This window comes from Lissotriton vulgaris, chromosome 10, assembly GCF_964263255.1.
Source record: "Lissotriton vulgaris chromosome 10, aLisVul1.2, whole genome shotgun sequence".
In the NCBI taxonomy this organism is placed as follows: Eukaryota; Metazoa; Chordata; class Amphibia; order Caudata; family Salamandridae; genus Lissotriton; species Lissotriton vulgaris.
Window position 1 is genome coordinate 470,051,565 of NC_141698.1, and position 27,132 is coordinate 470,078,696.

A 27,132-nucleotide genomic window follows, 5' to 3' on the forward strand; every position below is an offset into this window, starting at 1 on the left:
CCCACTTCCGGTTTTCATTACCTCGAGGTCCGAGGTTCCAGTCGGCGTACTCTCTGTTCCGATCTTCTGTAAACTACTTAAGCTCATTGCATGGTACCTACCAATGTGCCTGTGGAGGCTCTGCTCTTTGGAGTTACTCACCCTTAGCAGCCGGGACGGAAGTACAACCGGTGGAGAGATATCCCCTCCCTGCCTTTCAGCCCATTTAGCCCTGAAGAAGTCGTGGGTCCATCACCCTGACGAAACGCGTGTTGGCTGGGCATCGTATTAGCATTAAACCAGGAACAAAATGCATCTTTGGACTACTGTGATTGTTGCACTTTGGACTTGCAGTATTTGTCTGCCTTTGAATGTGCACAGGCAATCAGCATCTATAGATAGCTATACGGTTAGCCAAAAACAAAGAAACAAAAAAAAATATTTCCAGTTAATACCACTGTAACAAGAAAAGGGGGAGTCACAGAGGCACAAGTCTCTCTGCATCGCAAGGGCCATCAGCCCTTTTGCCTGGGTAATGGGTGGGGGGATGGCTGGATGGTTGAGGGGGGCACAGGGTTGTGTGGGGGCAGCACTAGGTACGGTGGTAGGAGGGGGCTTGGTTGGGGGTTGTGGGTAGTGAAAGGTTTGAGGGAGGGCAAGATGAGGGGGGGTTAAACAGAGGGATAAACAAGAAAAAAGGAAATCAGAGACATGCTTTTTTAATGGAAATAACAATAATGAGCTGCTAAATAAGCAATGGCCAGATAAGGGGGAAAGTATCAACAAATATGGATAAATTCAGGCTTTGTTCATCTAATGTTGGTCGTTTAAATAATAGAAAAAAAAGAGAAAGGGTATATGAGATATTTGAAACATTGAACCCAGATCTAATATGTTTACAAGAGACACATATTCCATGGCACAATAAATATCTTTTAGAGATTAGAGGCTATTGCTTGGTGGCATGCTCTTCTCAGACTACCAGGATCAGAGGGGTTGCTATATTGTTAATGTTCTAGGTCTTCGGGATCGGCTTGACACAGTAAGACCTGGCCCGAAAGGAGAACAACAGTGCCCAAAGACCAATATCGCCTATGGGGGTCCCTGTTAAGAGTGAGACTAAGTAAAGGGATTGTTCGCCCTCCTTGAACAACGTGGTACGGCAAGGAGTAATGCAGTCAACAACAAGCTAACAAGCTACAGTTAAGCTGTTTAATGCATAAAGAAATAAAGGTTACTTTCACAAGAAGACATAAAGAACTGAAAGTCAACGATACCCTTCACCATCAAGCAATTACTTGCGGAACCCCCTCGGCAGACAATGCCGAGCGAACCTTGGGACCAACCGTCCTCCGCAAGAGCACCCGTCCTGGTATGCCCACCAACGGAGGGCACTGTGCAAAGCAGCGGCTGACAATGCCGCTCGAGTTCCGCTTGCTGAGGCAGGGATGTCTATCTGCTGAGTCACAACACACGCGGTAAATCACGGCTAATGCTCCTAAAAACGGGTCTATGGTGGTTGCTTGGTTATGTCACGCTTCCATTGACTTCCCCATGCAACTGACAGGTTCCGAGGTTCCACTCGGCATGAACGAACGCTCCGCTCCCTGTCCGGTTTTCGAGAGCCTCTGATAAAGCACAATGTTGTCCTAGGTGTAAGGGAGACAAGCGCCAGCCTTGCGCTTCTCCCAGGGGTAAACAAGCACTGCTAGCGTTCGGCAATATCCGACGCTGTTCCTGGTTTATGGCCGCCCTTTAAACCCGGACCGGCCTGCGCATGCTCCGCGCCTGGCCTGCTGGGAAATGAAGTCCGACGCGCTGTGATACGCTCCGCGCTCTGCCGGTCAAAAGGTGTGGGCGAAGGAGAGCGGCTGTCCCGGCCTCTTCAGAGCGTCTCGCGCTTCCGGGATTCGTACGAGGTAAGTGAGGTGGGATGCGATCCTGACATATATATACCAGACAACGAAATGAGCTGGTAGTGTGATCAGCAAAAGATAAGTGGGGACGCAGGGCCATAGTAGAATTGGCAACTGGATTGACAGTCATCAATGTTTATGGGTCTAATTTAGATGATGCGGGCATTTGGGAAGAACTGGAAATAGAACTAGCTAATTGGTCTCAACGATTAATAGTGTGCAGTGATTTTAATATACATTTGGATGGATTAAAATCCAAAACCAGATGTATGTAGGAAGGAAACCAAAGGTTTATAGGACAATTAGGGCACTTAAAGATAGCCATGGCCTGTGCCATGTATGGGCAGAAAAACAACCAGAAAACCCCAGATTTACATATTTTTCCCATCCACACAGGAAATTCATACGACTGGATTACTTTTTAGCCTCACATTTATTGATAGGTAACGTAGATATTATAAAACTGCCCCAATTATATTCTGATCATAATCCTCTGATCTTGACGGTAAGGGAGGCGACGACTGTTAGGCAGAAGACCTCATGGTCATTCGATAAAAAGCTAATGATCGATGAGGAATTTTGCACATATATCAAGAAATGGGTTCACGAATTCTTTGAATGCAACAGATACAGTGCCTCCCGCGAGGTGGTATGAGATACTTTTAAGGCTGTCTTGAGAGGGGAGATAATTGGGTTTGTAGCTCGTACCAGTAAACAATGCAAAGCACAATCTGATCTACTAATTAGTAAATTGTCTGAACTTGAGGCAGAACATGTTCAAATAATAGATAACGGTGGCTCTGAGAGTGTATTGGGCGAACAAATGATTAAATTAGCTATAGCCAAATCGGAAATAAATGCCCACTTTCAGACTAAAGTGTCTCAGATGTTCCAAGCTTACCGAAATGAACTATATGAGTATGGGGAGGCTACGGGATGGCTTCTAGCTTTAAGAACAAGGCAGAAAGCTGCCAGGAACAATATTGTAAGAATTAGGGATAGGAATAATCACTAAGGGGCTCATTAGGATAGCGGTTTTTCCACATCCTACGGGCCGGCGGAAGCCACGGCCGGCTCGGAGGATACGGGAAAACCGCTGCTGAGGCACAAAAGACCCACCGCCAAATTAGGATGGCGCTGGGTCTCAAAATCCGTCCGCAGCTTTTCCGCCGCGGTCGCCTTCCGACCGCAGTGGAAAAGCTCTAACATGGCTGGCGGTGTCTATCAGACACCGCCAGCCATATTAGGATTGCGGAAATCATATGCTTTTCCACGGCGGCTTTTCAGCCATGGAAAAGCATATGGACATTGACTTCGGGGGCCCGTTGTGGGCCCCCTTGGTGAAGGGGGTGTGGGGGGTGCACATGTGGGGTACCTATGGTACCCCCCAGCATTTGCGTGGACAAAGCGGCAGGCACCGTGCGGTGCCTGCTGCTATGTGCACACAAATGCCGTGCATGCATTTTTAACATTGCAGCGGGTGCAGCTTGAAGCTGCTCCCGCCGCAATGTTAAAGATTGAGGATGTGACCGCCACCCTGGCGGTCACATCCTAATCTGCGCGGAGGGACCGCTGCAGCCTCTGCAGACGGTCCCTCCTACTCTATGGTGGCGGACGGACTCAGGTCCATCCGCCATCATAATCAGCCCCTTAGTCTCCGGCCCACAGAAAATTACTGAAGTATTTGAGGAATTCTATAGCAGGCTTTATCAGTCAGAGGAACGTTTGAAAGAACATGGTGAAACAGAAGATAAGCGACTTATGTTACCAAGATTAGATACTGAAGCTGCTTTCGAACTAGAACAAGAAATAACCATAGAAGAAGTGCAGGAAGCACTGAGATCCCTTTATCTGGGGAAAGCTACAGGCCCCAATAAAATTTCGGTAGACGTTTATAAAATGCTATCATCTCAAATACTCCCCATTATGCAAGACTTATTCATGGGTATACAATATAGAGGGATTTCACCTGCGTCGTGGCAGGGTACGGATATGATTGCTTTTCTTAAAAAAGACAAGCCATCAGAAGCACCATCTTTGTAACGTCGAATATCGCTTATGAATGAGGATGCGAAAGTTTATTCCAAAATAATGGCCACCCGATTACAAAGGACTATCCTTGCACTCATATCACCTTGGAAACATGGCTTTGTTCCCGTCAAGGGGACCACAGACCATACAAGACGGGTTATCTCAATCTTGGATATTGCGGAGGCTGAGAATAGAGAGATGGCTGGGGTCCTCTTGGACGCAGAAAAAGCCTTTGACCGAGTGGCCTGGCAATATCTATGGGCGAACTTGGTGGACAGAGGATTTCCCTCTGGATTTATAAGGGCTCTTCAGAATATGTATTACAAGCCCTATGTTCAGATTCAAATTATGGGTCACACTTCTAGGAGGGTGGAGATCGCCAGAGGCACATGCCAAGGCTGTCCCTGTTCTCCTATTTTATTTGCATTTTATTTGGATCCCTCCATTACTCGCCTCTTGCATAATCAATCAATCAAACCGGTTATAACGCATGGCCATGAGACAAAAATTCTCGCATACGCAGATGACATTGCGATAATTACAGCAGAACCTCGAGTAGCTATGAAAGAGATTGAAAATATGGCAGAAAAACTTGGGGAGAAATCCGGATATCTTTTAAATAAAACCAAAACACAAATTATATTTTCCTACAGTATTCTCGGGTAACCGAGATAGCCACGTATTTAGGGGTTAAAATAAAAGCAGGAATTAATAGTCTCTGGGCAGTCAATATTGACCCAGTGCTGGAAAAAATAAATAGCCAGCTTAGACGTATTAACACTCTCCATCTTACATTAATTGGCAGAATCAATGTAATTAAAATGAAGATAGTCCCCACGATTCTGTACTTAATAAGTGCAATATCGCTGGAACTCGCTGTCACCAAAATACATAGATTCAAGGCTATGTTCTCTAAATTTATTTGGGGATATCAAAAGGTAAGGCAGGCTTATAAATATCTGACGCTACCTAAAGAACGGTGTGGTTGGGGAGCCCCCAGCATGCAGCTATATTATTGAGCTTCTGCCTTGCAACAGTTTGGAACTCTCTATCTCTTTCAAACAGAATACCCGGAGCAGCCGAGAATACCTACTATATATATATATCAACTGGCTATGGGGGATGCTGCTGTGGCGTTATTGCAACGACAAAGTGACCCTAACTATTATACAAAATCCTGATACAGATGCTTTAGGAGTGCACAAAAGATCTGGAAAAAAGTGGGAAGAATTTGCATTAGTAGGTATAATAAATATACATCACTTTGGCATTCTGATCTCTTGACACCAGTAAACTATGATCGAATGGCCAAGAAATGGAAGCAAGCGGGATCGTATTGGCAAATTTTATTCTAATGAAGAGAGAAAGGCTTTTATAGAACTAGTTCAAGGATTTGGGATACTTAAGAACGGTATACAACGTTTAGCACGCATTTTTTACCACGCACTACCATTACAACGCAGGCATTACCACGCATACCATTACAACGCATTGCGCTGGGGGGCGCTCTAGGATAGGGAATACGTTTAATTTTATATCCAACACCTTCCCTAGTGTCCACGGGGACTGGAGTTGGAATATAAAATTATACTTACCACTATCCAGCACCTCAAAGCACTATGCGTTGTAAAGGTATTTGTTGTAAATACCGCGTTGTAAAGGTATGCGTGGTAATAGTATGCGTGCTAACGTCATACATCCCTTAAGAACTCTTGCTTTAAGTACCCTCAAATACAGATCCGAATAAAAGGGCTACCCATAGGGTTCATTAGAATGGAACTGTTCCCTTTATTAGAAATTATGAGAAACCCAGAAAAGATTTCTATCAAGAGCTACTAAAAAAGAAGCCAGATGATATAGCCAAAATAGAATCAAAAAGGGCTGGTAAGCTCGAGGACAGAGAGGTAGATATAGATATGGTTTTAGAGATTGGGATAAAAGTTTTTATGTCAGATAACCTCAAAGCCCAACAATATAAAACTGTATACAATCTCTATTATACGCCTGCCAAACTATTCGAGTGGGGAAAGAGACAGACGGATAGATGCCTGAGATGCCTATTGGTCCCATCAGATAGTATACATATGTTTTATTCTTGTGAAAAGCTGGGTTCGCTAAAAGAGTGTATTGAAAAGATCTGGTTTCAGCTACTAAATAAAGAGATAAAAATTACTTCAACTCTGATGCTTTTAGGCTATGACATACAAACGTACTTAGATCCAATGGAGAGTGACTTTGTGTTTTCAACAATGGCATTAGCTCGCTAACTGGTTGCTACCGCATGGAGGATAGTGAGCCACCCACATATTATCAATGGCTATACAGGTTAATATTCATCGGTTGTCAAGAAATTACTTTGTATAAGTGTAAAGGTGTAATGGCTGTGAGAATAGGCCTGAATATATGGGAACTTTTTATAGCCTGGTTGGAAAGAAATGATAGACAAGGGTTTGGATGAATATGTACAAATACACAGAAAATACAATGAGGCTGCACAGCAACAATGATGTATGAATGCTTAAAATAATTGCAAATTGCTCATTATGTTATTCTGGCCATTATGAAAGTATGACGTTTATTAAGTATGTGCAATGATGCTATAAGGTATGTATAAGATGTCTAATTTTAATAAAAATAAAAAAATTCAAAAAGGAAAAGACCTGAATCTTCATTGACATGGCGGATTTGTTACTGGAAACCACTAAAGTCTGCATGTTCATTGACATTTTAATAGTGGATTTTCAAAAGGGCGACATTTGCTGTATCCACTAAATAACAGTACTCAGGGATTTGTCACTCTCAGGGATTTCTCACTCATCAGCTGTAATAACTATCGCTCCAACTCCTAAACACTCATAATTGAAACTGTAAACTACTAAAATCTCAAATGTATTAATCAGCAAAATCCCAACCATATAATATGTACGCACAATCAAGTATGTAAATGTAGATCCAACCATTAAAGTGCAACTAAGGTAGGACACCAATTAGAACAGTAATATCCCGGTTCTAGAACACATAGGGCCTCATTTATGAAAACTGTTCCATCGCTGCGGAAAAACAGCGGCGCAACACTTTCAGTGCACCATCCTAGCAACACCATAGATGCACCATATTTACAGTACTGTGATCCATGTTGCAAGGATTTACAGATTCGTCAGTGTTACTGATGTATCTGTTGGCCCAAAATTGACACATTGCTGGAGTGTGTCTGAAAATATATGTAACTCCAGCAAAGAGTCTTTTCACATGGGGCAAGCCCCAAGTGAAAAAAGGCCTGCTTCACTCCTTATGCCTGTTTCAAGAAGGTGTAAGGATTTGACGTAGAGATGCCTTAGAAGTGGGGCTTTCACTGCACCACTTCTACGTGGATTTACTGAGTTGGATCTCCCACCCTGCATGCATTATACCTGAAGCAGTTATAATGTAGCACAGGGGTTTACAAAGTGGCACACCTGCTCAGCTGCGCCACTTTGTGAATATGTCACAGTGTGGCACATTTTTACGCTGCCCCACCAACACAAATAGTGACAAAACATCGGTGTAAGGGCCTCCTAAATAAGGTCCTCAGGATGTAAGGTTAACTGAGCATGATGATTTTTAGCGGGTTGCAATTATTATTTATTATCATTATTTAAAATGTTATATAGCGCGCAGTTACCCTTGGGCATCCCAGCGCTTATCCAGACCCCATCAGATAGTAAAGACGGCCAGATTAATGCACTCAAACAGGAAACAGATAGGTTTTAATACATTTACGAAAAAGCAGTGTACAAGGCTCGGCGCGTAATTTTAAAGGGAGCGAGTTCCACAGCTTTGCCGTGTTAACTGAGAATCTTCTCCCGCCAGTGCGGGCCCTTTTAACTCTAGGGACTAAAAGAAGGTGTTTTTGATCGGAGCGCAGCGTTCTGCTCGCTTTATATGGGACCGCTAAATTCTTCAGTATTGGGGATCCTTTCCCCAGAAGGATTTTATGGGGTGTACAGAGTGCTTTAAATATGACTCTCTCCCGCACTGGGAGCCAGTGCAGCGCCTTTAGGGCAGGTCTAGCTGACTGCGTCCTAGGAATGTCCATGAGCAGCCTTGCCGCTGCATTCTGGACCTGCTGGAGTTTATTAAGAGTGGAATCAGAAGCACCCAGGAAGATGGCATTACTGTAATCCAGTTGAGATGTGATCAGGCCCTGAATCAGCAACTTCCTGGATGTTACAGGTAGAAGAGGGAAAATTTTACGGGCAGACCGTAACAGGGCGAAGCACACTCCTGCAGTTTTCTTAGCTTGGGTCCTGAATGACAAGTCTTGCTCTAACCAGACTCCCAAGCTCTTGATCACCTCTTTAGGGTCCGAAAGGTCTCCCATGCAACTCGGCCAGCTGGTCAAAGGGAGAAGAGGAGTTTTGCTCCCTAACAGCATTATTTCCGTCTTCGAACCATTCAGCTTAAGAGCTGATTCTTGCATCCAGGTGTGAACGTCCGACAGGCAGGAGTGCAGTATGTCAGGATTCTCAGCTAGTTGGGATAACGAAACCACCAACTGCGTGTCATCCGCATAACTGACGATCTTGATGTTATACGGGGAAACTATGTCCTCCAGGGGGGCCATATATACATTAAATAATGTCGGGCTGAGGGAGGAGCCCTGTGGCACTCCACACTGGAGGGGGATCGATTTAGACCGCTCACCGCCTTCCCAGACCTGGTATGTTCGTCCGGTAAGAAATGACCTCAGCCACTGCAGGGCAACCCCAGACACCCCTGCCTCTGCCAGCCACTGAATCAACACCTGATGGTTCACGGTGTCGAACGCCGCACTGAGGTCCAGGAGGATCACTGCCACTGACCCTCCTGAATCCAGAATGCGTCTGGTTTCGTCAACGACCACCAAGAGGGCAGTGTCGGTACCCTGGCCTGGACAGAATCCAGTTTGCGAAACTCAAAGCAATCCGTTGGACTCCAAAAAAATTAAACAACAGGGGGTGACAGTTGTTGATTGACCAACCTTTCAGCAATTTTGCCGAGTCCCGGCAACAGAGAAATGAGCCTGAAGTTTGCCAGGTCCGAAGGATCTAAATTAGGCTTCTATAAAAGTGCATTTACGGGGCGTGGCCAAGATGGCGTCGGAGTAAGACGTGCTTTTGAGTCGCTCCGGCGCCCGACCTGCTAAGCATTGTACAGCATCGCCTTCGGGGCCTCAATCCGCTCTGAGACGACCGCAGCAGCCGGCGGTACTGAGCAGGGTGGTCCGGTGCTCTCGGCGCATCCCGGAGTGGTCGTACGGCGCCATTGGGAGCTCTTCAGCATCGGGCCTGCTAAGCCCCGGCCTTGCGTGAGACCGAGGCCGCCTTGGAGCGCAGTGGCTCGGCGTCGACTGGGCGTGGCTTCACGGAGCGGCGGACGTCTTCTGCCTTCCCAGCCCTCAGGCTCCCTCCACTACAGCGGGACGTTGGTTTGGTGGTGCACCGCTTGCTTTGGTCAGCCGGGAGGTTCGGCGGCCGGCTGCCTCGTGGAACCTGGACTGCCGCGCGGTCCCTCCATCGGGCCCGTGCGATCCGGAGGCGGAGGGTCCAGTAGTGCACTGTGCCGAGTAGCTGACTGCGGCCTGGCTCCGTGAGACGGGAGCGTCGGCCCTACTGCCACTCCTCGGCTTCGCTGCTGGAAGGCCTCACGTCGCCATTTTCTCGTGCGACCATTGCTTGTGACGCAGGTGCTCTTACGCGGCCTACAGCTTGGACGACCTTGCTCCGCAGCCCCGCCGCCATGTCGAACTTGCCTCGCAAAGGGAGGACAGTGAAGGAGGTAGCCTCCAAGGCATCGCAACCGCCAAACTCCCCAGGAGCGAGTGGCTCGGCGAGACAATCGGATGAGGAGGCGCCGGCCACCAAGGCCTTCATGTCGGAACTCTTCGCCTCGATCAAAGAGGACATCTCCGAACTACGGGCCCAGCTGGCATCGGACCTACGTGAGGTACGGAGGGATGTGGACGGCATTGGAGAGCGGGTGGCCGTGTTAGAAGACCATGACCTGAGTATGGCGAATGATGTCCACCAGCTACAACAAGATGTTCTTCGCCTTACAGACCAGAACTTGAACCTGCAAGCGTACGCCGAGGACCTGGAGAACCGCTCCAGGAGAAACAACATCCGTATCAGAGCGGTCCCCTGGGACGGTGAGGCTGGTGACTTGAGGGGATATGTACAGGCTCTCTTCCTCCAGGTGCTAGATGAGGAGGACGTTCTGGAGATTAAATTGGACAGGGTGCATAGAGTTGGCCTACCCAGGCGAGGAGGCCCTCCTCCAGATATCCTAGCATGTGTCCATGATTTTCAGATTAAGGAACGCATCCTCCGTAAAGCCAGGGCCCTTCCCTCCTTGAGCGTCCGGGACCATCGACCGCAGCTGTTTCAGGATTTGGCAGCGTCCACGCTTCAGAAGCGGAGGGAATTCCGGCCGGTGACTACCTATCTGAGGAAACAGGGCATCTCCTACTCCTGGGGTCACCCCTTCCGGATTATATTCCGGTGGCAGAACAGGTTGGTGCAAATCCGCTCCTTGAAGTCTGCGAGGGAGCTGTTGGGACTGCCGACGCTCCTCATCATGGCACCGGGTTGGGGCTTCCCCGGAGCGGCTGCGACACAACCACTCTATTAGCCTGCAGGAGAGGGGATCGGCGGTGGCGTCGGTGGCCTCGGCCACCCTTGCGGATTCTCAGCAGTCCTCTGGAGCGGCATGACCCCTGCCTTCTTTGATGGTTGGGCGCCGGGGCGCCTCTGTTCCGACGGCCCGGGGGTACTATGGTACTTTTGGAGAAGACACCCCGGGCATTGGCCCTGGGGGCCCCTGATCTGGTGCCCCCACCCCGATACCAGTCTGATGTGGACCGTGTGACCTGTGGCCCATTGGAACTGCCGACTGTACATTCCAGGTTGCGGGCCTTGTGCTCTGTTTCTTTGACTTTTGGGTTGTTTTGGGGGGGTGGGTCAGTCTGTGCTTTGCAAGCACTTGTAATGGCAGAACAGTTTTGGTTGGGGTTGGGGTTTGGGGGAATGGTGGTGGCGACCTTGTGTGCTGGCTGTATGGTGTATGTGACTTCATCGATGTTTACTCCTGCGCTTTGTGTTTTGCTCTGTATGGAGGGTCCTTGGGCCCTGGTGCTCTTTGGAACAGTTGCCGTTCTGGGAATCTCGGGGAGTGGAGGGGTGGCCCCCTGGGTGTGTCTGCGGCGGGGCCCTTCCCTCTGGGTCCCTTTGATTGCATGTTATCGATGGGCTTGGGCCCCAGTGTGTGTCGGGGTTCTGATTGGACTGTGGGGCTGCCCGGACGTATGCATGGCGTGGAGTTCTAGTTCCCCGTTATGACTATTAGCATAGGTACTTGGAATGTGAAAGGCCTCAACTCCCCACAGAAGAGGCAGAAGCTCTGGAAGTACATTGTGGACCATCACTTGGACATGGTCGCCCTTCAGGAGACCCACTTGGCTAGGAAGGACGAGCTGAGGCTCCGCCATAGGCAGTTCCCTCTTATCTACAGGGCGTCCGCGGCCACGAAGCATAGGGGGGTGGCCCTTCTCTTCCGGGCTTCCCTACACTTTCAGCCCCTAGGAGTGAATGTTGATAGAGAGGGCCGCTGGCTGATGGTGAAGGGGATGTTGCTCGGCCGCCTCTGTACTTTTGTTGTGGTGTATGCCCCGAATGCGGGTCAGAATGGCTTTCTGCAGGGCTTGCTGGATAAGATGGGGGACTTTGTGGAGGGACACTTGATCTTGCTGGGTGACTTTAATATGGTATGGGACAGGGACCTGGATGCTTCTAGAACACGCAGGGCGGACACTGGCGTCTTCTCAGAGGAAACTAAGCGGCAGTTGAGTGATATGGGGCTAGTAGACAGTTGGCGCTTTGTCCATACACAAACTAGGGACTATACTTTTTTCTCTAACGTTCATCGCTCGTACTCCTGCATTGACTATGTCTTGGTTGGCCAGGCTCTCCGGGGGGATATACAATTGTCTGATATCTTTCCACTCTCCCTATCCGATCACAGCCTGGTAGTTCTGGGTCTGCACTGGGCTCCCAGGGGGGACGGTTGGCGCAAGTGGTATTTCCCAGCAGCCCTGGTGAGGGACGACCTGTCCTGTAAGGCCTTACGCAAGGCTATCGGTGATTTCTTTCTCCTCAATCCTCCTTCGGACACCTCGGTATACAACACGTGGGACGCGTGCAAGGCCTCCTTAAGGGGCACTTGCCTCGCTCTCAACGCGCACCTGAACAAATTGCGACGCGAGGAGAGGGAGGCTCTTGAAACGGAACTTGCCACTTTAGAACAGGCCCACAAGGCGAACCCTTCCAGGGTGACTTTACGGCCCCTAACGGCGGTGCGCGGGAAGCTGAGGGCCCATTATAACAACAGGGCGGAATTTAATCTTCTGCGCCTACGGCGTACCTCCTACTCCCAGGGCAACAAGATTGGGCGCCATCTTGCCCGGCAACTTCGTGACAAACGCGAACGGGATTACATAGGTGGAGTGCGTGATCACGCGGGCTCTGTTCAGCACAGAGACGCGGACAAGGCGGCCATATTTGGTCGCTTCTATGCAGCGCTTTACTCGAGTGATGCTCTCGACCCGGAGGCTCAGTCCACACTTCTGGAGGGGCTCCCTCTCCCGAAAGTCTCTAATGAATGGAATGACTTGCTGTCCTCCCCCATCACTCGGGAGGAGGTCCTGGACGCCATCAAGGCCCTGAAGCTGCACAAGGCCCCTGGGCCTGACGGCTACACGGCCCTCTTCTACAAGACGTTCGCCTCTGACATTTGTGATTACTTAGTCTCCCTCTTCAATGCAATGGCGACTGATGGTAGGACCACGGACTCCATGGCCGAAGCGCTGATTACTATAATCCCCAAGCCGGGGAAGGACCCTACTTCCTGTACGTCTTACCGCCCGATAGCGCTCCTCAACCTGGACGCTAAATTGTACTCCTCCATCTTGGCAAGCAGACTTCAGGACCTCATGCCTGCCTTGATTCATCCTGACCAATCTGGATTCATCAAGGGTCGGCAGACTCATGATAATCTGCGTCGCGTGGTACACCTCATTGAAAAGGCGGAACGGTTCCGCATACCAGCGGTGCTGGTAGGGCTTGATGCGGAGAAGGCCTTCAACCGCGTGGACTGGGGGTTCTTGCACCAGACACTGGTGGCCTTCGGTTTCTCGCCCCATTTCATTCGCATGATTGAGGCCAATTACCGTAGCCCTACTTCTCGAGTATTGGTCAATGGCCACAGATCCGGGAGTTTTTGCCGGGAGTTTTGGCCGGGGGACGCACCAGGGATGCCCCCTCTCGCCCCTCCTTTTCGCCCTCAGCATAGAACCATTGGTGTTGGCGGTGCGGGAGAATGAGCGAATTGTGGGGCTTCCCTTTACGGGCGAACAGCATAAGATCTCGCTCTTTGCCGACGACGTCCTCTTGTCCATTTGTGACCCAGCGCAGTCGCTACCCCATGTCCACTCAGTACTCTCCACTTACGAGGCGGTGGCGGGCTTTAAGGTTAACTTTGATAAGTCTTACATCTTGAATCTGACCCTGTCCCCAGGGGAGGTGCAACAGACTCGGATGCTCACTTCGCTTGCTTGGGCGTCCTCGTCCTTGCTTTACCTGGGGGTGCGACTGACTTCCACCATAGGCGCCCTGTTCCAGGCTAACTTTCCCCCGATGTTGACATCGATCCGGGCTGAACTGGAACGGTGGAAGCCCAAATTCATCTCCTGGGTCGGCAGGATTCATGCACTCAAGATGGTTCTTCTTCCCAAGCTTTTGTACCTCTTTCAGGCTTTACCTATCCCGGTAGGACTGGACTACTTTCGCCGGTTGAAGACCGTGATGCTGAAATATGTTTGGCAAGGTGGCCGAGCGCGGCTTCCGTTTGCGGTTCTTCGGCGCCCACGCTTAGAGGGGGAAGTGGGCTTCCCGGACATGCATTTGTATTACAAAGCTGCCCAATTGAGAGTTCTGGTGGAGTGGTCCCAACAATTTTCGGAGAAGCATTGGCTCCATATGGATCGGAGTGTTGCGGGCCGCTCCATCTGGGATCTGGCCTGGAAGCCTAAGATGGACCGGCCCAGGAATGCATACATTAGCACTCCCACAAGCACGGTATTGAAGGTCTGGGACGCGGTGAGTGGCGACGACCGATGGACCACATTCCCGTCCCCGTTCACCCCGATTCATTTTAACCCGGCCTTCCCCCCGGCTTTGACGGAGGGTCCCTTTGAGGCTTGTAGGGAGGGTGGCTGCAGAGCCCTCACCCACCTGTTCCATGGCACCGAACCCCTCACTTTCCACAACTGTATGAGGGACTACGGAGTTCTGCCAACGGAGCGATTCAGGCATCTCCAGCTCTTACACTGGGCGACGTCGCCTTCAGTGGTGGATGCCGCCACCAGACCCTTGACGACATTTGAATCCTTCCTCCTACGCACCCCCACCATGAAAGGGGCGATCTCTTTCCTATATAAGTTACTACTAGATACTACTATGTCTCCGAGACCGCGATATCAGGACCATTGGGAATCCACGTTAGGGAGGGGCGTCTCTGACTGTGAGTGGCGGGGCCTGTGGCGGGACGTGACAGCGCATAACCACTCTACTGACCTCAGAGAGGCCCATATGAAACTCATCTTTGATTGGTACCTATACCCGTCTAAACTGCACCGCATATTTCCAACAGCTTCAGATAGGTGCTGGCGAGGCTGTGGGATGTTGGGGGACTTTAGCCATATATGGTGGGAATGCCCCTCCATTAAGCCATTTTGGGCCGAGATTCTCTCCCACATAAAGGATATTTTGGGTTACCCACTCCCTGACTCCATGGCTTTTGTTCTACTAGGCCTTAGGGACCCACTGCTCGAGCATCAGACTAGGGCGGATAAGCGTATCATGTGGTTGTGTTTGGGTGCGGCTAAGATGACCTTGGCAGCCGCCTGGAAGACCCCGTCTGCCCCTGCTGTCTCCTTGTGGCATGCCCGGTTGTGGCGCTTGTTGAGCATGGAACGTCTCTCTGACATTTTTCAGGGTAATTTCAAGAACTTTATGTATAATTGGGGCCCACTTGTGAGATTTCTGTCCCGAGGCCTTCCTTCGGCAGTGTGTCCGTCGGCGCTGCGGACCCTTCATCTTTTCCAGATTTGATTGTGAGAGTGACTGTGATGGATTGTGTGCTTGGTGTCGCCACCACTGGGGGGTGGTGAAGGTTGGGGAGGGACGAGGGGCGGGGGGTAGTTGGGGAAGTTATTTCTTGTTTTCATCTTTGCGACTTACTTTGCTTTTGGGATGGACAATGAGTCTTGATTGGGGCTGGGACTGCTCCCCCTGACCAGGGACACTGCCTCTACTGTTAGATCGCCTGGCATAATTTGGACGCTATGATGGGCAGGCCTTCCTGCCCGCGCCTCTGTTGCTTTGCCCGGCCCCTGGCGTCAGGGTGTGGACTTTGGAGTGCTGCTGCCCCTTCCTTTGCGGACACTTTCCCTCCCTACTCATTGCTCCCCCTGTGTGGGGATTCGTGGCGACCTGTCGCCTGTTCTTCTTTTCTTTCTCCTTTTGATCCTCTTGCTCTATACCCGTCCCCCTTTACCGTTTCACCTTGCATGCTACTAAATAAAAATTTTACAAAAAAAAAAAAAGTGCCTTTACAACTGCTGTTTTCCAGCTTGGTGGCACCAAGCCCTGGGCAAAAGAGGCGTTCATTGAGTCTGTAACGGGAGCCACGATGGAAGCTGCTACTTGTTTAGCAATTCATGTCATTAGTTTTGAATTTTGTTTATTTTTACAGTCTACATTTGTTAGACTTTCTTTTTGTGATGCTTATTCGGGAAATCCATATTTATGTACAAAACTGGTTCCAATTCTAGTGCCCCTATGCCAGTTCATTAGGGCCTTATGGGAGGATTTTTTTCTCCTTGCTCAAGGTATCCCTGCAGATATCTTCAATCTTGCTGTGTATGCTTGCCCAAAAAACTAGATCGCCAATACACTAGTCTTCATTCCCAGCACATTACTGTTTAGAGTTGACCCTGGAGTCATTCGTGTGATATGGGCTGCTTGGACAATGCATTTGTGCTCTCCATAATGGTAAACCAGGGAACTGAGGTTGTGAATGCTCTTTATGGTAGCGTTTGTCACCAATGCAGACTGTATTGCCTTTCGTTAACCAACACTAGATGGGCCAAATCTCTCAGAAGTTGTGATCAGTGCATACGTAGAGCCTGCTGTATTGGTTGGTCTCCTGTGTCACCCTGCCTTGGACGTGAACTGAATGCATGATGTCATCATTACAAAGAATGAAGTCACCTTCCTTCCTCTTCTTTGAGAATGTAATCCTCTCCTGTGAGGATAGGTAACCAAACACAGTGGGAGTTACTGTGTCTAGCTGTCCTTTTTGGGGGTGCTTTATATCCATTTTTACAATATATGTTTAGTTATGGCAAGCACTAGCAATCCTTTGCAAGCAGCGGTATCCGAGACATGTCACATTGCCAATGTATGCTATCTGCCAAGTGCAACGTGTCATTTAAAGAGATGCTCACCTTTAGCCGGTAGACTTCATGTCGCAGGTCAGACACTTCTTGGCGCAGGTGTTCCACGATGCTGCTTTCAGGGTAGTTGAAGGGGTCAAAGGTCTGCAGAGGAGACAGCAAATAGCAACTGTAACAAACCTATGTCAACTGACAACAAACTGATAAAACATACACCGGAGAGGGAGCTTCAGTGCCACCTTCTTTTATTGTCACATAAGATTGTGGGCATCTTTCACTCATGCAGTACCATCCCTGCCTGGCCCATTGTTGCCCTGTGGTTTAGTGGGCTTCCTCTGAATACCCCACCCTTTGTTGGTGAGCACGCCCACTGCATCTCACTGCCCCTATGGCTCGGCTAGTGAAGTGCCTATATATTCTAGCCCTTATTGCAATTATAATTGAGGTTTCCATCTCTCACACATCATCACCCATCACACCGCAAGCGCTGTGTTCCAAAACATGAGATCTGTACACAGGTGTACATGATGCTCAACATGAAAACACTTGCTACATATGTCCACAACCAACAACACCCTTCCAAACACACTCGCACACAGTGCTACTTTCTATACACGTGCCTTAGAGTTTCAGCGACACAAATGGATGTTGTGCACACACCACAACACAGTCCAGCATAGAAGGGCTTTCTCAGAATACTTAAGGATGTATACCAGGCTTGGAGCACAAGTAGCTTTCGTACTGGTCTCTTTTAATTGAATGTAAGGTTCATCCTTAAATGAATAAATATTATACTTACGGAAGACCCTCACACGATCCACCTAGAAACAAACTGCGGGCACATACATTTCTTATCTGAGTAGTATATCCTTCTCTACCTCATCAGTATCATGTTGTTCAATACTGGTATATAATGCTTCGATATCTAAAGTTCCCAGGAACTCATTCATATTGTCAAATCTCATACCATCTACTTTAGCTATCATATTAGTCGTATCATTCACAATTGGATTTGTGATTACATACCCATCATTTGAGAAAATGATCTACTACTGGCTTAAAGTTTCAGTGATAGAATTCAAACTAGATAATATTGGCATCATTGGTAAGTCTGACATGCTTTTATGGACTCAGGTCAATCCATAAATAGCTGGCACAGTAGGATTTTGATTAACAAAGAATTCATTCTTTCTTCACATATTCAATTCAACTCCTCAGCATCATCCAACACTGACTTAATATCTCTCTTAAGGCTGGACAGATTACACTACCCCCGGCTAACTAATGTTCTTTAACATTCAGAAATGTATCTATCAGGTACTCATTGTCTACTGTGCCCATAACTACAACCTCCCACCTTAATGGTTAAGTTCGCATCATCACTCAAACTTTTAAGTGCCTGTTTGTGTGCTTTTGAAAAATTATTATCAAGACACACAGGTAGGTTTTTAAAACGTTTATCAATCTCTATTTCTGCGATCATCTCAAATATTTCTACTAGTTTGCCTACCTGTGTAAGGGAAGGAGTACACATAGATTCTAATTTCAATCCTGACTTAAAACTAATTTCCTGAATGCGTTCCCCTTCAAAAATACTGATAAGCTAGTCTTCCTAAAATGGTTTCCAATAGATCTCTAGCTGGCACCTATTTACTGAATGGGTCAAGACCAGAGCTTAATTTGTAAAAAAAAAAGAAGTGCAGGTGCTGAAAATTTTGCCAAGGAGGCCACAGCTCACTTCTTACTCCTGTGAGCCCCACTTTCAATACTCTAGGTGCCTCAGTCTCTATCTTCTAACCTTGATCTGTTGCCTGTCCCCTAAATCTTTGCTCTAAGAGTCTATCCTCTCACCTTTCTAATTGTTTTCTATAATCTTTGTCACACCTGGTGTTACCTTATTCCCTGTATTTCTGATTTGCCCTCTATTCATTCTAGCCCTGCCATTTTTCCTCTTCAATTTTATCCATGCTCTGCTCTCTCCCCTCGAGCTTGGCTCTTTACTATCACTCTTCTAGCAGTGATTAGCTGTGTCTCCGTTTTATCATTTGTCTGCTTTTTTCCCTCTGTCCTGCCCTCTACATCCTTTCATTCTATTTCCTCTCTTTTTCACATCATGGCTGCTTTCACTTTGTATCTGATTTGCTCTCCTTTTCTTCTACTTAGCTCTGTCTTATCTCTCTCCTCTCCTGTTGTTTAATCTCCTATTTACTCCTGCTCTCTCTCTCATCTATAACACTGCTGCTGCCTGTGATCCCGGTCGTCAGCCTGTACATGTACCTGCTATTTTGAACTCTGCGTTTTCCTTTTGTCATTCCTAAAGAAGTGGAAGATGGCGTGTTTTACTTTTTACCTACACTGAGTACAAAAACAATATGTACACCAAATGAAAATGCTTTTTTTGCATATATTAATCAGTGCGGTATGACTGGGTTTATTGCGGAACAGACGGCTGCTCGAGCACAGCAGGTGATGTCACTGCTAGTGCTGCCTGTTATTAGTAGGTCCAGGGATTGCGATGGCATCAGCATCCACTGCTCAGTTTGCTGTGGCCCTGCCTGCTACAGCACAGGCATTGTCCCCAGCCATAAAGCTGTCAATGCCGGTAAGTATGGCTGTGGTGCCGACTGGACTCACGCACGCTCAGCAATTACCATGCTGGGGTGCAGCGCACAGATTCTACAGGTGACGCCATGGCACACAAAGTTGTGTTGGTCCACAGCTGCATCGAGCACGCTGAGGATAGCAGCAATGCAGGGCAGCAGGATATCCTACTCTGGCTACACAGCAAGTGGAAAGTTCACACTTACTTTCATTTATTCTTCTTCAAGAGCCCTCACTTCCAAGTTCCAAATGCGCTCTCGCAGCTTCATTGTCTCAATTCCGTCATGAGCCAGCCCCCAGCTACAATTATACAATAGGAGGCTTAGGCTCAGGCAGTGGCAGGGTGCAGCAGACTCTGGGAATAGAATGCAAGCCCTAGTTTGTCGATGGCTTCTTGGATTTGTGATTGGCGTGATGACATTATCACTAACGTGGTGATACACAATCATGAAGAAACTAAAACAATCAGTGCCACCATGTGGCAGCGTTTCATAGGAGCTGGGGCTAGTAATTAAGTGCTGGTGCCAAGCACCAGAAAACACCGGCTCAAGGAGGCGGAGGAGAGGGTGAGGGGCAGCAATTTCCGAGTGCTGGGCATACCGGAAAGGGTGGAACAGGGAGCAGCTGAGCAGTTCCTGGCGTGCTGGAATTGCTCTGCTATACACAATCCCAATGGCCAGGTTGCGTACTGGGAAGACTATTTCTTCCAGACACACAGTAGAATGTAGGACGAGGCAGGGCTGCCCGCTGTCCCCACTGTTATTTACTCTTGCTATGGAGCCACTGGCTGGCAGAGCAAGAAAGGGGCAGGATTACTGAGGTCCGATGACCGAAGGGACACACCATTGCATAGCCTTATATGCGGAAGACCTACTGCTGTTCCTCCCGGATACAGCAGCAGACCTGGACGGTGGACAGGCCATGTTGGAGCAATTTGGTAGACTATCTAGCCTCAAGGTCAACAGGCAGAAATCAAAACTATTCCCTATGACGCCTTATAGACTCCCGCCAATAGACCTGGATGGCCCCCATTGGGAACCCAGCTGTCTGACATATCTAGGGGTAAGAGTATATCATGGTCCTGCCGAGCTCCTGGAAGGCAATGCGATTAGGGCAATACTCTCAATCTGATCCTCTATGGACTTCTGGGGTCCCTACTGCTATTGGTAGCAGGGCGAGTAGCCATACTGAAGAATTTGACTGCCAAGGACACTACACTTCTTTGGAACTCTCCCGTTGCGGGTCCCCCAAGCGAAATTTAGAGAATTAGACTCAGCGACCACTTTCTTCATATGGAGTTAAGGTGGCACTTGCCCCACTACAATGTGCCACAGCAGAGTGGGGACTAGCAGTCCCGGATTTCGAGGCATATTATATAGCAGCACAATTGAGCTGGTTGATCCAGTGGTTTTTAGCTGAGAGGAACCCAGACGAGGGCAGTATCCATTTGCGCCTTCAGCTCAGACACTAGCAAAAATACTGCTAAAGGTACAATGGAGCACGGGGGACACAACTGAAGTTAAGATGGTGACGATGTGCTGGGCAAGATACCTGAAACGAGTGGGCAGCAGAGTTCCCCATTCCCCTGAACCGCCATTGGGCCTGCTCCAACAACTTCCAAGGGGGAGGTGATGTGCAGGACTGGAATCCTCGGAGGAGGCAGGCCTGAGAGTAGTGGGAGATCTCTACTGGGACTCAGAGCAGCTCCCATTTGAAGAGTTGCAGGCTGAATATGACCTACCGGGAGGCCACTTCCTTATGCACAGGGCAATCACATTGAGCATACGGAAGCACTGGGGCACGGGCACTACAAAGCCCAGAGCATTGGATGGCTTTAGATATGTAGCACTATCGACAGGATGGATAAAAACGGTTTCTTGCTTCTATAGGTGATTCTCTGCGATGGGCAGAAACCTCTGGAGTGATTAAGACTACAGTGGGAGTAGGACGTGAGAAGGCCAAACCCAGAGACGGAATGGGAGACTATTGTAGAGAGGCCACCAAAGGTTTCCAGGAATGCGAGGTTCAAACTGATAAACTACTTTGACATCCATATGGCGTACCTTACGCTGACATGAATCAGAAGATATTTCGGGGTGGACTCAACAGCCTGCCCCAGATACTGGGACCAGGAAGCACATATGATGGACATATTCTGGGACTGTCCTACATTACTTGTGTTTTGGGAAGATGTACCACTGACCATAGGGGAGGTCATCGATAAAGAGTTACCCCAAACACCAGAACACTACATACTGGGGTGGTTTCCAAATGTAGTTAAGACGAAAGTGACAGTGACATTTTAGGACTTGGCATATGTTTTGGCCAAAAGGGAGCTAACTAGAATTTGGAAGGTACCTGGGGGTCCAAGAATAGGGATATGGAAAAAGGAGTTGTAGAAGTGGGCAGGGGCAGAAGGCAGATTACTGCTCAAAAAAGCAAGAAGAGGCATAGGCAACTTGGAGAAAGCATGGGACAGGCTAGTGGGGGGCCTGGCAGATAATGGACGAGAAGAGGAGAGGGAAGAAGCATCATTGCCCACAACGCCCGCAAGGAGGGGGGAGGAACAAGACAAGACAGCATAGAGAGTACGACAGCAGAGAGCATCCACTTGGCTATATGAAGTGCCGTAATAGCAAGAGGCATGAAGAAGCTCGGGCGTATGAACAGTACCTGAATAGAGGACCAGCAAAAGCAAGTGCAACTCAAGGGGGGAGAGGGGAGGGAATTGAGAGTTCTAAGTTACTATTAAAGAACCAGTTTATATTAAGACAATTGCATAGCTGACACCAACGTGCACAGATATGTGATGCTCATAATTTGAAAATCAATAAAATATGGTTTGAAAAATAGGAATGTAATCCTGAGGCACGCATAGATCAACTTCTTTAGGAGTGGAAAGATACTCTGGTACCACTATGCCTTTGTTGTCTTGTTGTTGCCTTTTATACCAATGTCTAACAATCTGCTTGGAAGGATAATTCGATAAGTGGTTATCGAACGCTGCAGAGACGTCCATGAGTGCTCCTGGGCCTCTTGCCTTTTACATCCTTTTAAGGTCATTCAGGAAAGATACAACGGCAATCTCTGTGCTGTGTTCAGGATAAAACCCAGCTTGTTGGTTTCCCAATAAATGTAATGGCTTTAAAACAATTTAAGAGCATTATAAAAATAATTAATTCAAAAATGTTAGGTTTTGTTTTTGAGAATTGTTTTATCCAACAATAGATTATTTAGCTTTAATCTAGCATTGTACAATAGACCAGTGTAAAAAAGAATATGAAACAATTGTTAGAATTCCTTTCCCAGTGAAAGGTACGGCTAGTTGGAAATATGTCTTTGAGCATATATCTGGGGGTGAATTTATTAGTCTCTTTACTGATTCAAAATTATCAAATCCCTCTCAGAGGGAAGATATTTTTTTTCAGAGCCCGCCTGGTCTGCCCTTGTTATACTGAAACAAGCACAGTATTCTCATTGAGATAGGAAGGGCAACTAACTGAAAACCGCAGAAAGGGACACCTCTGAAGTTAATGAGCAGTTTAGAGCCGTTATATTGGTTTTTCTCGTTTTTAACCTTAAGGAGATATTCCTTTGCCAAGGATGAGAGGTGTTTTTTTTTGCTTGAGGATTACAAATTCTTTACCAGAGTGTTTCTGCTCAGGGATGAGCAAGTTTCGTATTCACCAGTTCGAAACAAAACTACTGATTTGTTTTTTATGACTTGATTTTTTAAAATTATTTTTTCAAGATGTAATTTGTTCAAAGTTTACCTAGTTGTGTTATTCAGAGAATTCAAACACCAATCATAGAGTTATTTATAGTTCTGCATTTCAACGTATTGAGCTTAACAGAAATTTCCTAACCCAAAATGGAAGGGCAAAAGGTCTTCCATGAGCAACAGTTTTTTAATGTGTTTGTATTTCTTTATCCCATTTGCCTTTACATAAGAAAGGGATGGCAAAGTGATCAGTCATCAAGCAATTGATTTTGTGGTGGAAGGGATACCTTACTACACAAAGCATTCCAAAGAGGCCTTTTCCTCTTTCTGTGTGTTGCCGAAATCAATTTCGGTCATTAAAAGACCATAAAAAGTAAACAATGCAGGTAGTAAAAAAGACAATTCTAAACATTTTTCGGAATTATATCAATTAACTGTCTAAACCTCCAATGGAAAAGGAGTATTACAATAATACTTTATTGTTGATTTAAAACAGCATAAACAGCTAAAATCGTTAATAAGAATATTTTTTAAAAAAAAAGTTAATTGTAAAATACTAATCAATGCTCAGTGGTGGAGATTACTGCCTTCAATGATAAATTTAAGAATCCCCTTCAAATCTGCCACATTTAATTAAAAAAACGGGACAATGTGGATATCACAACTTGCTAGATCCACAGATGCCCTGTTTAGGTTTGCAAGTAAAGTTGGTAATAAGCCTATTTGTGAAACTCTACAGGAATAAATGCACTCCAATAGCCAACTATGGAACAATTGTCTGAGGGGTGAGGGGGCCACAATATTTTGCAAACTCAGGAAAACTCCTTTTTGGCTAGGCTGCTTGGTGTACCTCGTACCATACCTACGATAATCGCTGATAGATAATTAAGTGTAACCTTTGTTGAGGATATAATTGATTTGAGGGCGATAACTGGTTGGAACAATATCTGCAGCAAATCAGGCATGAAATTCTCAAGAGAGGTCATTAATGATTGCCTTGCTCTTCAGCATTGTAATAAAATCCCATGGTTGGTTCTTGTTAATATGCTAATTAAGGAAATTGATGCAGTGCTTCAGATTAAGAACCCAGCGCATATATTACAGTTTGGTAAGAAAGAATTAAAAGCCATCTTTACCACTAAACGAGCAGTTGAGAGAGAAATTAAAGAAAGGAAGAAAAAGTCTCAGTAACTAAATACTTGGAAGGGTCTTTAAGTTTCAAGTTTTATTTATTTATGATAACGGAACTCTGTCGAGATCCACATAGCAGTTTATCAGACAAAATGAAGGACAACTATAAATACGTAAATAAATAAAAATGTCAGTACAATGTTAGAAAACATTTAAAGAAAGAAAACAATTTGAAACAAAACATTTCATTTGGGGGATTTAACATAGCTGCAGTAAAATCATAAGCGGTAAAAATACCCAACTGAAAGCACAAAGGTTTTAACCATTTACGCCTGTGTAACATAAGGGCTGGACAAACAAAAACAACATGGTATAAATCCTGGGAATAAAGTTTACAAAAATCACAGATATCTGTACCACCATGCCATTTAAACAAAAGGCAATTCAATGGGAGTAAATCATATCTTAACAAAAGAATAAATCGCCTAACTGCATGAGGAAGGGTCTTTACAATTCGGGCTATCTTGTGATGTTAACAGACATCCAGAAACGATTCTACCTCACCAGGTTTCGATTAGGTATCGCATATCATCTTGTAGCTATCCAAAAAAGAGATGCGCGGTCTAATAGACTCCCCAGATAACCGTGTGTTGGAGTGCCAGTACAATGTTCAGTGCACTTTATATTATTTTGTGGATTTTATAGTGTGGTTAGGAAATGGTTTTTTGTGTCCGGTCTTACTATCAAAGAGATTTATAATGCATCAAGAAGCCTATATGTTTTTATCTAGCCTGGAGACTGACTATATTTGCCATGCCTTTTTCCTTTTTAATAGGGAGGCTATAACAGAAAGAAAAACCCTCTCTTTGTATGACAAACTGGTATATGAATATGATTAGTCGTGTCAGTATATATTGTGTCTTATCTTTTTATTTTAGACACATTCAACACTTTTGCGTTTTTTATATTGCAAATACCTTGGTTTTTAGGTCTCGCCAAGCAGGGCTTGCGCTGTCTCTTCAGGACATGCTGTATTCAGGTCAGGTATGGACTGGAAGCTCCACTCATTTTCCGCCCATCTTTTCAGTTGGCTCATGTTACCTTACTTTCTTAATGGTTGCTTTTGATTAGTCAATATTCTTAGTAGTCCCGCCTTCGTACCGACTTTTCTCCTTTTGTATCTTCCCATGAGGACTGGCCCTCTCACGTTTGTTGTTGCTCTGTATGTTTTATTTAGTCTGTGAGCACTATTTTCTTAAATGACTTTCTCCTGGCTGCTACTGCAGGCTGGACATGCTCTTCCTCAACTACTTTTATTAACCAGCATGACAGGCCTTGTCGCTGTGCCCTATCTTTATACGTGGCTCCCATATTGAGGTTGACAAACGAATGTTTTTATTGAAGTGCTGTGACGTCAAGCTTTAACTTGAAATATTATACTTTCTTTTCACTGCGGCACACCGCGCTAAAGATTTAACATGGCGGGCTTTCCTTTGTGCTGCATGGTTCACCTATATCACCGTTTAAATATCAATTTCTTTTTCAGCAGCAGCAAAATGCTGCACTTTCACTTTAACAATGGCGCCCGTGAAGGCGTGTCTTGGGAACATGGCCGGCAGGCCGTGAGCTCTCGAGCTCCTGGCCTGCCAGGTGCTATAATCCTACATAATCCTGGAATCTGGAGGCAGCTGACTCTCTGGACTGCTGTGCCATGACAGGCATGTGTAGGCATATCTGTAGTGTGGCGTCTGCCCGAAAACACAGCTGTGGGAAGGAGCAGTGGACTGGTTTTTACTGGTCAAACAGATACAGACGGCTGCATCGTGGAGGCCGGGTGGGGTGCAGCCGATCATGGAAGCAAGTCTGAGCCGGCGGCTGCGAAGCCTGCTATGAAGTGCAGCAGACGATCTACCGGTGTGGATTTCTCCCCCTCCCCTTGCAGGCGGTGAGTCTGGAGCTGATGAAGCAGGGAGCAAGCTCCGACGGAGAGGGACCTTCATTGGGCGCGATGTGACTATACTGGAGTGGGGGGCGCACTTGAAGGGAGACGGAGGGTCCCAGAGCTGATTCTCCCTTCAAGTGCTTCCTGCAGAGAACGGATAGGATGGCGGCAAGGTTGGGAGGGCATGGCGCATAAAAATGTTGTGGTACTGGGGCCGAATCGGGCCCGACTACAGAATCGAGATCAGGCGCCATCTTGCTCGGGAGAGCTACACAAACCGATTGGTGGCCAAGGTGCCGCCCGGCTGAGAGGACTTAGGAAAGATCCTGTCTGGAGCACTAGTGGGGGCACTGGAGAGCGCCTGGGGAGGAGTGCCCAATGTGAAGCCTGGCAGAACATTCTCTGGGACCACGTGGGGCCTGGAGGGGGAAAGGAATCAAAGGAGCTATGGGCATGGTCTGATAAATTTAAGAATCCCCTTCGAATCTGCCACATTTAATTACACAAGCATTTACAATGCAATGGTTTTGCCTTTGGAAAAGTTAGAGTTATTGGCATTGTAAATGACAACATATTTATTTATGTGTTGGTTTTGAAAACAGATAAATAAATGGCATTGTCATTTACATTGCCATTTGCTTAATCTCTGCAGTCTCTCTGCACTCTCTAGCACTCCCTACTCACTTTGCACTCTCTAGCACTCCCTACTCACTCCGCACTCTATAGAACTCCCTACTCACTCTGCACTCTCTAGCACTCCCTACTCACTCTGCACTCTCTAGTACTCCCTACTCACTCTGCACTCTGCACTCCCTATGCACTCTGCATTCCCTATGCACTCTGCACTCCCTATGCACTCTGCACTCTGCACTCCCTATGCACTCTGCACTCCCTATGCACTCTGCACTCTCTATGCACTCTGCACTCTGCACTCCCTATGCACACTGCACTCCCTATGCACTCCCAATGCACTCTGCACTCCCTATGCACTCTGCACTCCCTATGCACTCTGCACTGCATTAATCCCCACGTCCCAGGTGCCCTGGCAGTCTCTGAAGCTGTCTCTCTTTCTCGTCACTCACTGCATCAATCCCCAAGTCCCAGGTGCCCTGGCAGTCTCTGAAGCTGTCTCTTTCCTGCCACTCACTGCATTAATCCCCAAGTCCCAGGTGCCCTGGCAGTCACTGAAGCTGTCTCTCTCTCGTCAGTCACTGCATTAATGCCCAGTGTGACGAGTGTGAGAGGAGGCTGGCTGGCATTAGTCACTTGTAAACACAGGGCC

At 47.2% G+C, this 27,132-nt stretch overlaps 1 protein-coding gene across 1 annotated transcript in view; it reads right to left on the bottom strand.

Annotated features, from left to right (window-relative positions):
- LOC147685416 (syntaxin-binding protein 4-like) overlaps positions 1–27,132 on the bottom strand; it is a 1,262,048-nt gene that overhangs the window by 402,227 nt on the left and 832,689 nt on the right. Inside the window, exon 15 of the mRNA XM_086939784.1 lies at positions 16,507–16,599. Coding sequence (XP_086795910.1) covers positions 16,507–16,599 — 93 coding nt within the window. The remainder of the gene's footprint in view (positions 1–16,506; positions 16,600–27,132) is intronic.